The 12787-nt window shown below is 37.7% G+C and overlaps 1 protein-coding gene across 1 annotated transcript in view; it reads left to right on the top strand.

Annotated features, from left to right (window-relative positions):
- Positions 1-247: 247 nt before the first annotated feature.
- LOC121387419 (kinesin-like protein KIF9) overlaps positions 248-12787 on the top strand; it is a 41710-nt gene continuing 29170 nt past the window's right edge. The window contains exons 1-7 of the mRNA XM_041518529.1: positions 248-428; positions 2631-2796; positions 5466-5619; positions 6077-6260; positions 8453-8536; positions 9423-9515; positions 12136-12348. Of these exons, the coding sequence (XP_041374463.1) occupies positions 324-428; positions 2631-2796; positions 5466-5619; positions 6077-6260; positions 8453-8536; positions 9423-9515; positions 12136-12348 (999 nt within the window). The 5' untranslated portion in view covers positions 248-323. The remainder of the gene's footprint in view (positions 429-2630; positions 2797-5465; positions 5620-6076; positions 6261-8452; positions 8537-9422; positions 9516-12135; positions 12349-12787) is intronic.

Raw genomic sequence — 12787 nt, 5'->3', positions numbered from 1 at the left:
TCTCTAGTGGTATATGAGCATGTAAAAATTATTCACACTCGCACTCGCATGTATAACCTTGTTGAACCTTGTATTCTGTCAAACGGGTTTGAGAGATTATAATATTCAGAGCCCGCAAATTGCATTTTAACGTGTGTGTGTGTGTGTGTGTGTTTTAATAACCGAGTCCGTATCTGCCCGTGTTACAGTCCCGGCCCGAATTAAGAGAGGTTTTGGTGCATGCGCAGTACTCATGACAACACCGTAAACAAAAATGGCAGCTCGTTGATGAATTCATCATAGTAATTGGTTTTATTTTGTAGTTTTCAGTGTTATTAACAATCATGAGCAGAAGCGCGAGCAGAAATAAGAAGGTTAAAGTGTGGGGGAGAATAAGACCCACTGCACAGTTTGCTACTAATAACCTGGAACTTTTGCAAGACAAAAAGGTTTGGAAATGTTAAGAAATAATGAACTTATGTTTTCTCTGTACACTTACAATTTAACAGTGCTATGACTATGGGATAATGTAACATAGGTTCAATAATAAAACGTCTGCATTTGCGTCTGGAATCAGTGGCCCAATAATACACTTTTTTTGTTTATTTTTGTACCCCCTCCCCCTCCCTAATTTTTCAAGCTATTTTTTCACTTTTATGAAGTGAATTTATGCTGAATTCACTGAAAATTAATTATAATACCCATGAGTATTTTAATTTTGAGACTTTAAGGTTTGTTGTGATTGAATAGACACAATATTAAAATTTAAAACAATATAAATGTCACTTAAATTACCATCACATATAAATTTGTTTATAATACTAGTACATGTAACATACTTTCATATTATACAAATAAGAAATGCTTCATTTAATGCCACACTGAACACATTTTTATCTGTGGTTATATGGTTATGGACCGCATAGACAGTCCTCGAAATTCGTGGTGGCAATCGGCAGTGCTGTCGCAAAAGCTATCGCAAAATTGATTTGCGACAGCATTTCATTGCCATCGCAAATCTGAGAGTGGTGAAAGGTCTGTAGGCATTTTTCTCTGAACTCTGTCCAATTACAAATCCCAGAAAAAAAAATCATTTATAATCTAGTGTTGCCCAATGTTTCCTCAATTAATATAAATTGGTTTATTCCGGTATAGAAGCATACTAAAGTAAAGATGAGATGTCATCTTTTAGCATATTATTACTACAGTGGATCATATAGTGCTGTTGCAAAACTGATTTGTGATGGCACTAAACTGTCATAGCAAACTTGTCAGAATTTCAAGGACTGCATAGATAAAAAGAGAGGAAACCTGCTGCCGCTACTCCATTGACTGCTCTGATTAGCAGCAAGCAGGCTGCAAATTAAACAGGATTCTGTCTGATACTGTATATTAACTGTAAATAAGAATATGTGTTGAGTGCATCATGAAATAAAACATTTTTCTTTTCAAAGGATATCCAGAATGGTACATGCAGGGCTTTTTGTTCAGTTTTGCATCGCAATTTCCTACCGTATACAAGTTTCAGAGATTGCTACACCATTTTAAAACATTAAACAGTAGTTGCTAATCAATTTTCAATTGACTAGAAATATTGCTACTTTGCTCAATATTTTGAAAACAAAGTCTTCCCTAGTTAACCATAAATAATAATGTGTTGAGTTCATCATTAAATAAAACATGTTTCTCTCCTATTTATAAAGATATCAAGAATGGCATGTCATGGAAGAAAAATAAAATTGCATCTATATTATAAAGAAAACTCAGGAATAATCTTTCACAGAAAGAAAATGAAAATGGGTGATCTATTAGTGTTTTCCCTAGCTTGTTTTAGCATGGTGCAATTTCCTGCATTCTACAAAGTAAAATTCATCTCTGCCGTAAGATTTACTACCAATGAATTGTCCAATGCAGAAGATTATTGAACTGATATATATATATAATGTGATCTGTAAATGTGGATATTCATGAACTAAATACTTTAAAAAAAACCTTGCCCACAGTTTCAGCTCATCTTGGTTTTCCTCATGACAAAGACTGATACAAGGCTCGAACTACAGCCATTTTAAAATGTGTTTACACTAGGCAAAATGCTCACCTAAAGCAAGTTTAAGCTGTAACTTTTCCTACAAATATAAGAATAAACATTTATCTCTTCAACATATTAATTGCAATAATTTTTATCCAGTGGCAAACAAACTGCCTTTGCATGGTAAAGCCCATGACCTATGGTAGTTGCTGTCAGTGCCATCATTAAAAAGTCTGTTTTTTGTTTAACGACACCACTAGAGCACATTGATTTATTAATCATTGGCTATTGGATGTCAAACATTTGGTAATTTGGACATATATTTTTAGAGAGGCTACATCTTTCCATTAGTTGTTGCAAGGAATCTTTCATATGCACCATCCCACAGATTGGATAGCATATATACCACAGCCTTTGATATACCAGTTGTGATGCACTGGGTGGATAGAGAATTAGTGCAATGGGTCCACCGACGGAGATTGATCCCAGACTGACGGGAATCGATCCCAGATTGACGGGAATCGATCCCAGACTGACCATGCATCAAGTGAGCACTTGCCAATGGGATACGTTTTGCCTCATGCCATCATTAAGTTCAAGCCTTGTTATGTTATATTTGCAGAGCATCAGCGTCCATCAATACCGCGATCCGAAGAAGGGCGTCGTCAACAACCAGATAGTCGACTGGGCGTTCAAGTTGGATGGGATATTTCACAACGCCAGTCAGGATGAGGTGTTCGACACAGTCGCATCCGAGATTGTCACTGGAGCTCTTGATGGCTATAATGGTATGCTGTGTAAAACCGCTTTTTAAACATGTCCTGCAAATCCTGAAAACTTAGTGATTGCATGAATGTCATGATTTTAATATCCAGGTTGCATATTTTTTCAAAGCTGTCTTATCGCTATGATATCGTAAAACCATCATAAGCTATGGCATCACTGTATGGCATGTGTTGTACTGATGTCATAGCCTATATGGTGGTTTTACAATTTCATAGCACTATATAGACTGCTTCGAAAAAGGTCTGTAGCCTGCATGGATATTAAAATAATAGTCACCCAAACAAAAATGCATGCTTGCGGCTAGGTAGTTATAAGGTTGTTACAAGGTAGTACAACCAATGCAAGCTAACATTGAGCTCGCGTAAGGTAGTCAGTAATTCTGCAAGCTTGCCGCATGCATGTTTTCATTTGTACAAGCATGCTGCATGCATATTGTCAACTGTGCAGACTACAGATTTTTGAAGCTGTCTTAGGGACGGTCCATAAATGTCAATGGTTTTCATAATCCTAACAATGTTAGGATTGGGTTTGACCCCCTCCCCCCTCCCCTAATCCTAACATAAAAAAATTGATATAATGTGTACTACAAGATGACTTTTATTGATGCAGTAGATGACAATTGTAGAGAGCGCCACCGCAAAAACTAGCCCCCAAAATACTGATGTTATGGCCTGAAAAGCAATCAGAACATGGCGTTTACCCCCTCCCCCTTGTTTCGAATTGTAAGAAACATTGACCTTCGATGGACCATACCTGAAAAGCAATCCGAACATGGCTTTTACCCCCCCCCCCCCCCCTTCCGAACATTGTTCAGATTGTGAAGCACATCGATATTTATGGACCGTCCCTTATATAGTGCTATGATATATTGTAAAACCATTGTTGGCCATGATGTCACTGCAACACACACCATAGTGATGCCATAGCCTACAATAGTTTTACGATACCATAGTGCTAAAATGTAGCTTTGAAAATATGGACCCAGAACTGGAATATCCTGGGAAAACTATGTTACATTGTACCTACATGTATGTTGTTCTAGAAAAGTGATTGAAGTTCACTAAAACCAAAAATAATTAATATTAATATAATTTAAATATTAAATGAAAAAAAAAAGGAAAAGTTTTTAATCACAGTTGTAGTTTTGGAAATTGTTATAACTTGTTTTAACCAGTCTATGAATTTGATAATTGGTCAAGGAAATATACAGTATAGACATTAAGTATCATCAATATAATTAGAACAGTGATATGAATGGATATGAATGAAGAACAAAGTATCATTGTGTCTGTATTATAAAGGAAACCTAGAGCAAACCAGATCCTCTGTATCAGCAATGGACATTCTTTTTAAATATCGGTACATAATAACTCTAAACCAAATACTCCTTAAAAGCATACTGTCACAGACCACTGACCTACATGTATTTAATGGTCTAACAACGCATTATCTGAATAAACATAATTTGATTTGTTTCTAAATGTACTTTATTCAACCATCTTCGTAACCACCATACTCCATTTATTAATGATATTTTGTAAAAATAATTGAATTATGGCAATGGTCCATAATTCAAATACTAAAATTGACGAGAGGGTTGACTTAAATTTCACTCCATCATGGTTCAGTTAAGGTGATGCGATAGCTAGATTTGGTTTCCAACAATTAATGTAATTTTTATTTATTATCCATTTTTAGAGAAATAAGGTCCTTGAATCTGTAACAGTATGCCTTTAAAACCAGACTTTTATCTTGGTTCCATGGGTGTCCACTTTAGATGGGTGTCCACTTTAGATGGGTTTCACTGTAGTAATAACAGGAATTGTAAACTTTAAAAATGTGTCACAGCTTATATGTTAAAGTTTGTTTTGTTTAAACACACCACTAGAGCACATTGATTTATTAATCATCGGCTATTGGATGTCAAACATTTGCTAATTTTGACATATAGTCTTAGAGCGGAAACCTGCTACATTTTTCCATTAGTAGCAACGGATCTTTTATATATATCATCCCACAGACAGGATAGCACATACCACAGCCTTTGACATACCAGTTGTGGTATATGTTACCAGGCCTTTATTTTATGGTAACATGTACATGCTTATATCAATGTCTGGGGGCGGGATTTAGCTCAGTGGGTTGAGTGCTCACCTGATGTGCTTGCATCGCAGGATCGAATCACCTCAGTGGATGCATTCATTTGATTGGATTTTTTCTCGTTCCAACCAGTGCACCACAGCTTGTCAAAATTAAGCCATAGTATGTGCTTTCCTGTGGGAAAATGCATATAAAAGATCCCTTGCTGCTAATGGAAAAATGTAGTGGGTTTCTGGACTACAAGTCAGAATTACCAGAATGTTTGACATCCAATAGCTGATGATTAATTAATCAATGTGCTGTCGTTAAACAAAACAGACTTTAACTTTTTTTTAATATCAATGTCTCTTTAAAGTGTGCTGATGTGTTCTTAAACAAATACAGTGAAACTCCCCTAAACCGGAGACTCATGGGACCAAGTAACAAATCCGGTTTTAAGAAGTATCCGGTTTACAAGGTTATAATTATAGGACTGTGAAAAATTTCTGGTTTAGAGAAATTTCTGGTTTATAGTGAGTCCAGTTTAGAGGGATTTCACTGTATGCCTTACTTTGTGCCTCCCTCCCTCCAGGTACCCTGATGTGTTACGGGCAGACAGGAGCAGGTAAAACATTCACGATGACGGGAGCCACAGAGAGTTACCAGCACCGGGGATTGATCCCGCGCAGTCTCTCCAAACTGTTCAAGGAGATCGACGATCGGCCGGAAATGGCCATCACCATCAGGTAGGCAGTGAAAGATGTGTGCTGTAACCTGCTTTTTTTAATGGCAAACAAACCAAACCCCAACATATTTTGGTTTTTAAACTCGATTTGTATTATTTGCAGTGTCCCGCCTATTGGAAAGTTGATATAAAACCATGTCCCTTGATGCTTTGTGTCTGTCTCTCTATCTGTTTCTGTCTGTCTGTCTGTCTGTATGTCTCTCTGTCTCTCTGTCTCTCTCTCTCTCTCTCTCTCTCTCTCTCTCTCTCTCTCTCTCTCTCTCTCTCTCTCTCTCTCTCTCTCTCTCAGTTTTTAAGCTAGTTCATTAATTTTTAATTTTTAATAATTTGTTAATACATTTTTTTCCAATTTATGTGTATGTGTACACCACACCAGGTTACGTTAATCAAGACATTTAACAATGTTTGATCTGCTGGATTGTGTTAAACAAAACATATAAATATTTTGTATTTATCAGAATCTCGTACCTGGAGATCTACAACGAGTCGATGTTTGATCTGCTCGCGACGCTGCCCGAGTCGTGGGCTCAAAGTTCGGCAGAGACAATGGTCGTCGTGGAAAACCAGGACGGAGTCTACGTCAAGGGGCTGTCGTGTCACCTTGCGCAGAACGAGGAGGAGGCTCTCAACCTCCTGTTTGAGGTGAGACTTCAGAGGTTAATGGGTCATCAGAGTGGGTCTTCAACCTCCTGTTTGAGGTAAAAGATCAGAGGTTAATGGTCATCAGAGGGAGACTCAAAATCTCCTGTTTGAGGTAAACGTTTGAGGTAAAAGATCAGAGGTTAATGGGTCATCAGAGGGAGACTCAAAATCTCCTGTTTGAGGTAAAAGTTTGAGGTAAAAGATCAGAGGTTAATGGGTCATCAGAGGGAGCTCTCAACCTCCTGTTTTGGGTGAGAGTTCAGAGGTTAATGAGTCATCAGAGGGGACTCTCAACCTCGTTTGAGGTAAAAGATCAGAGGTTAATGGGTCATCAGAGTGGGCTCTCAACCAGTTTGAGGTAAAAGATCAGAGGTTAATGGGTCATCAGAGGTTGCTATCAACCTCATGTTTGAGGTAAAAGATCAGAGGTTAATGGGTCATCAGAGGGGTTCTCAACCTCCTGTTTGAAGTAAAATATCAGAGGTTAATGGGTTGTAAAAGTCATCAGAGGGGGTTCTCAACCTCTTGTTTCAGGTAAAAGATCAGGTTAATGGGCCATAAAAGGTCATCAGAGGGGGCATGGTCTTGCTCAGTTGGTAAAACATTTGTCTGAGGTGTTTGGGACATAGGGTTGAAGCCTCTTGTTGAACCCAATCTCTTATTGATTTTTTTCACCCAGCCCAACCAGTGCTCCACGACTGATACATGTATATCAAAGTCTGTTGTGTGTGCTGTCCTGTTTGTGAGAAAGAAAGAAATGTTTTGGATAACGACGCACTCAACACATTTTATTTATGGTTATATTGCGTCAGACATATGGTTAAGGACCACACAAATATAAAGAGGGGAAACCCACTGTCGCCACTGCATGGGCTGCTCTTTTCAGTTAGCAGCAAGGGATCTTTTATATGCACCATCCCACAGACAGGATAGTACATGCCACGGCCTTTGTTACACCAGTTGTGGAGCACTGGCTGGAACGAAAAATACCCCAATGGGTCCACCGACGGGGATCGATCCTGAACTGACCGTGCATCAAGCAAATGCTTTACCACTCGGCTACGTCCTGCCCCTGTTTGTGAGAAAGTGCCTATAATAGATTCTTTTCTGCTAACGCAAAAACAAACATAGGGGTCTTCCTTTGAGATTACATGTCGCAATTAAAAAAATGTTTGACATCCAATTGTCGTAGTTGATAATTAATCAGTTAATGTGTGCTCTATTATGGTGGCCAGCAAAACAAATGTTAACTGTCTATCAGTTATTTTTCATGCCTACGTACATATTCTCTAGATTAAGTATATCAACAAAGATATTAATTTGACATATACTCTCTTAATTTGTCTGTGAAAGAAAAAAAAAAGAAAAACGTTTTATTTAACGACGCACTCAACACATTTTATTTACGGTTATATGGCATCAGATATATGGTTAAGTACCACACAGATTTGGAGAGGAAACCCGCTGTCGCCACTTCATGGGCTACTCTTTCCGATTAGCAACAAGGGATCTTTTATTTCCGCTTCCCACAGACAGGATAGCACAAACCATGGCCTTTGTTGAACCAGTTATGGATCACTGGTCGGTGCAAGTGGTTTACACCTACCCATTGAGCCTTGCGGAGCACTCACTCAGGGTTTGGAGTTGGTATCTGGATTAAAAATCCCATGCCTCGACTGGGATCCAAACCCAGTACCTACCAGCCTGTAGATCGATGGCCTAACCACGATGCCACCGAGGCCGGTTTGTCTGTGAAAAAAACCCTATAAGAGATCCCTTGTTGGTGTTCAAAATAAGTTGTGTTTGTGGTGTCTGTGGGTTTTTTTTCCTCTTGGCGAAGTGCTCCACAACTGGTGTAACAAAGGCCGTGGTATGTACTATCCTGTCTGTGGGATGGTGCATATAAAAGATCCCTTGCTGCTAATCGAAAAGAGTAGCCCATGAAGTGGCGACAGCGGATTTCCTCTCTCAATACCTGTGTGGTCCTTAACCATATGTCCGACGCCATATAACCTTAAATAAAATGTGTTGAGTGCGTCGTTAAATAAAACATGTCCTTCCTTCCTTTTTACCTCTTGGCGAAGTGTTGAAATAACTATGATAGCCATATAGTTTAAAATGTGCTTGGGTGATATCAAATGTTCCTTTAATTTCTGGAGTTAATTGATTGTTGTGTATGTTCTACTCCTCAGGGTGAAACGAACAGAGCAATTGCAGCACACAGTCTTAATCAGATGTCTTCGCGATCTCACTGCATTTTCACAGTCTATATTGAGGTGAGTCTTGTGGTGGTTTTTACACTTTATAGACCAGGGCACTGTTCCACGAAGCAATCTTAGTACTAAGATCGCCTTAGTGCATAAGGTAGCTATGCACTTAAGGTGATCTTAGGGCTAAGATCGCTTTGTGGAACGGGGTCCCAGGGCCCGTGCTTATAAAACTTTTAACGACTCAATGGGTAGGTGTAAGACCACTACACCCTCTTTTCTTTCACTAACAACTACTAACCACTAACAACTGATCCTCTGTCCTGAACAGACAGCCAAAATAGCTGGGGTGTGTGCCCAGGACAGCGTGCTTGAACCTTAATTGGATATAAGCACGAAAATACGTTCAAATGAAATGAAATGTGGATCCATTCTCTGATTGTGTTTTTTTCTCATCCCATCTACAATCTATGGTATATCAAATGTGTGGTATGTGCTATTCTGTTTGTGGGAAAGTCCATGTATAAAAGACCCCTTGCTACTAAGACCATTGTCATCAATATCTAATTTTTGACATCCGACAGCCAATGATTAATTAATCAATGTGCTCTAGTAGTGTTGTTAAACAAAGCAAACATCCAAATAGTTGTAATACAGGTTTAAGCTTTTGTTAGCCAGTTGGTCAAATGCAAATTAATATTGAATTTAACAATTAAAATTACATATGTTTATGTCATTATTAGTTTGCTAAAAAGCTCATTTTAAAATCAAATAAATACAATTCACCAAATTGTAAAATTAATATTTGAGGTCAAACCTAAACCCTGGTCACTAACTGATATAACAGGGTATGTTCTTTAGTAATTGGTTTTCTATTTAAACATTTAATTACATACATGTAGTTTTGGTTTGTTATCGTGTAACACTCGTGATTTTTTTTTTATTTTTTTTCCAGTCCCGATCTCGAGTCCAGTCAAATGCCAGGTACACCGTCTCCAAGCTGAACTTTGTCGATCTGGCAGGATCCGAGCGAATTGGCAAAACAAAGGTGACAGTAACCACGTGATGTTTACACTTTAGGCTTTGTTGACTGGTTTCTTAGTCCCCTACCAGTCTAACCTGTCTGTCTGTCTGGCAAAACAAAGGTGACATTAACCACGTAATGTTTACTTTCAGCTTTCTTGGACTGTTTTCTTAGTCCCCTACCAGTCCAACCAATCTGTCTGTCTGTCTGTCTGTCAAAACAAAGGTGACATTAACCACGTAATGTTTACTTTCAGCCTTCTTGGACTGTTTTCTTAGTCCCCTATCAGTCCAACCAATCTGTCTGTCTGTCAGTCTGGCAAAACAAAGGTGACATTAACCACGTAATGTTTACTTTCAGCTTTCTTGGACTGTTTTCTTAGTCCCCTACCAGTCCAACCAATCTGTCTGTCTGTCTGTCTGTCAAAACAAAGGTGACATTAGCCACGTAATGTTTACTTTCAGCTTTCTTGGACTGTTTTCTTAGTCCCCTACCAGTCCAACCAATCTGTCTGTCTGTCTGCCTGTCTGTCTGTCAAAACAAAGGTGACATTAGTCACGTGATGTTTTCTTTAGGCTTTCTTGGACTGTTTTCTTAACACCAGTCCAACCAATCTGTCTGTCTTTTTGTCTGTCTGTGTGTCTGTCAATCTGTCTGTCCCACATATAATTTTCCAGAATTTTGTTTGCAATGCCATGAGATATTGAGCTGGAATTTTGTGTTCAGCTCTATCATTTAGAGTTACATATCAAGTTTGACTTTCCTAGTATTTACCCAATTTTGACAGAGTTGTGGCCCTTGAATTTACAGGAGATATGAAAGTTGGTTGGGTCCCAGTAGGGGGGAATGTATTGCTTTATCAGCACTTGCATAATGTGTGTTGTAACATATTGATGTTCTAAAGTGTTATTTTATATAATGAGACAAATAAACTGACTCAGATAGTTAAAAGTATGAGAAACAAAATGATCTTCTTTTTGTTTTTTTGTAGAAAATATATACAAATATATAATTATTATTTATTTTGTCACTGTTTTATCAGTTTAATTATACACCTCAGATATTGTACATAGGGCTTCTAGATTATGGTAGCCCCACTCCCATAGCTAGTGATATTCAGTGTTGGGCTAATAAATAACTACTATTGCCGTGCCCGACGGCTAGTGAAAAAAGTTGTCAAATGCTGCATTTAAGTCTATTTTGTCAATTTGATTATCTAGCACCCACCCTCAAACCCCAATCTTAGTTTTTTTTAAAACTCTATCTCCCACTTTAGGTGACATAATGATCTGGCGTCTAATTCACAACGGTCTCTTAGGCTCTGCTAGACAACAAAGCATCCTCTTTGCAAGTCTTTTAGCATTGCACTGCGAGATCACAAAGTTGCGAGAGTTTAGTGAATTAGGCCCCTGATTATTACTATTAGTAAAATTGTATTAACTTAAAGTAAAGTAGGGCTAGGAAATTTTTAATAGTGGCTAGGAAATTTTTTAGAAATTCTAGAAGCCCTGTTGTACAAATAGTTCACTGAAATTTTGCACTATTTGCAGATGTTTTAAAAACCATATGAAGTGGAATATCAGTACACACGGATGTTTTACTTGTTTTTAAAAACCATATGAAGTGGAATATCAGTACACACGGATGTTTTACTTGTTTTTAAAAACCATATGAAGTGGAATATCAGTACACACGGATGTTTTACTTGTTTTTAAAATCCATATGAAGTGGAATATCAGTACACACGGATGTTTTACTTATTTTTAAAAACCATATGAAGTGGAATATCAGTACACACAGATGTTTTACTTGTTTTTAAAAACCATATGAAGTGGAATATCAGTACACACGGATGTTTTACTTGTTTTAAAAACCATATGAAGTGGAATATCAGTACACACGGATGTTTTACTTGTTTTTAAAAACCATATGAAGTGGAATATCAGTACACACGGATGTTTTACTTGTTTTAAAAACCATATGAAGTGGAATATCAGTACACACGGATGTTTTACTTGTTTTTAAAAACAATATGAAGTGGAATATCAGTACACACGGATGTTTTACTTGTTTTTAAAAACAATATGAAGTGGAATATCAGTACACACGGATGTTTTACTTGTTTTTAAAGACCATATGAAGTGGAATATCAGTACACACGGATGTTTTACTTGTTTTTAAAAACCATATGAAGTGGAATATCAGTACACACGGATGGTTTACTTGTTTTTAAAAACCATATGAAGTGGAATATCAGTACACACGGATGTTTTACTTGTTTTTAAAATAGGGGGCAGGAGGTAGCCCAGTGGTGAAACATTTGCTTGATGCGTGGTCGATCTGGGTTTGATCCTCGTCAGTGGACCCATTGGGCTATTTCTTGTTCCAGCCAGTACACCATGACTTATGTATGTGTTATTCTGTTTGTGGGATGGTGAATATAAAATATTCCTTGCTACTAGCTAGTGGGAAAATGTAGCGGGTTTCCTCTCTAAGACTGTATGTCAAAATTACCAAATGTTTGACATCCAGTAGCCGATGATTAATAAATCAATGTGCTCTAGTGGTGTTGTTAAACAAAACAAACTTTAACTTTAACTTCATTTGTTTTCAAAACAGATTTTTGTTTTGTTGTTGTTTTCAGTCTGAAGGGAAGACCCAAACAGAGGCGATGTACATCAACAAATCGCTGAGCTTCCTCGAGCAGGTGATAATCGCTCTGTCGAACAAGCACCGCGAGCACATTCCGTTCCGCCAGTCGAAGCTGACGCACTACCTGAAGGACTCGATCGGAGGCCAGTGTAACACACTACTCGTCGCCAACATGTGGGGCGAGGCCACCCAGCTCGAAGAAACGGTTAGACACTGGGTTACTGTTGTCAGAATAGTCATGGTTACTTATGATTATATCATGTGATGTGATGTGATGTGATGTGATGTGATGTGATGTGATGTGATGTGATGTGATGTGATGTGATGTGATGTGATGTGATGTGATGTGATGTGATGTGATGTGATTATGATATATTGATATATTGATATATTGATATGGTATGATATGATATGATATGATATGATATGGTATAGTATGATATGATATGTTATGATATGATATCATATATCATATCATATCATATCATATCATATCATATCATATCATATATATCACATATATCATATCGTATCGTATCGTATCGTATCATATATCATATATCATATCATATCATATTATATATCACATATATCATATCAGTCAGATATCATATCTGATATCATATCATATCATACCTGTCTTA

The sequence above is a fragment of the Gigantopelta aegis genome, chromosome 13 (assembly GCF_016097555.1).
Source record: "Gigantopelta aegis isolate Gae_Host chromosome 13, Gae_host_genome, whole genome shotgun sequence".
In the NCBI taxonomy this organism is placed as follows: domain Eukaryota; kingdom Metazoa; phylum Mollusca; class Gastropoda; order Neomphalida; family Peltospiridae; genus Gigantopelta; species Gigantopelta aegis.
The sequence above is the reverse complement of the archived record's forward strand: the minus strand, read 5'-3'. Positions and strand labels throughout refer to the sequence as shown.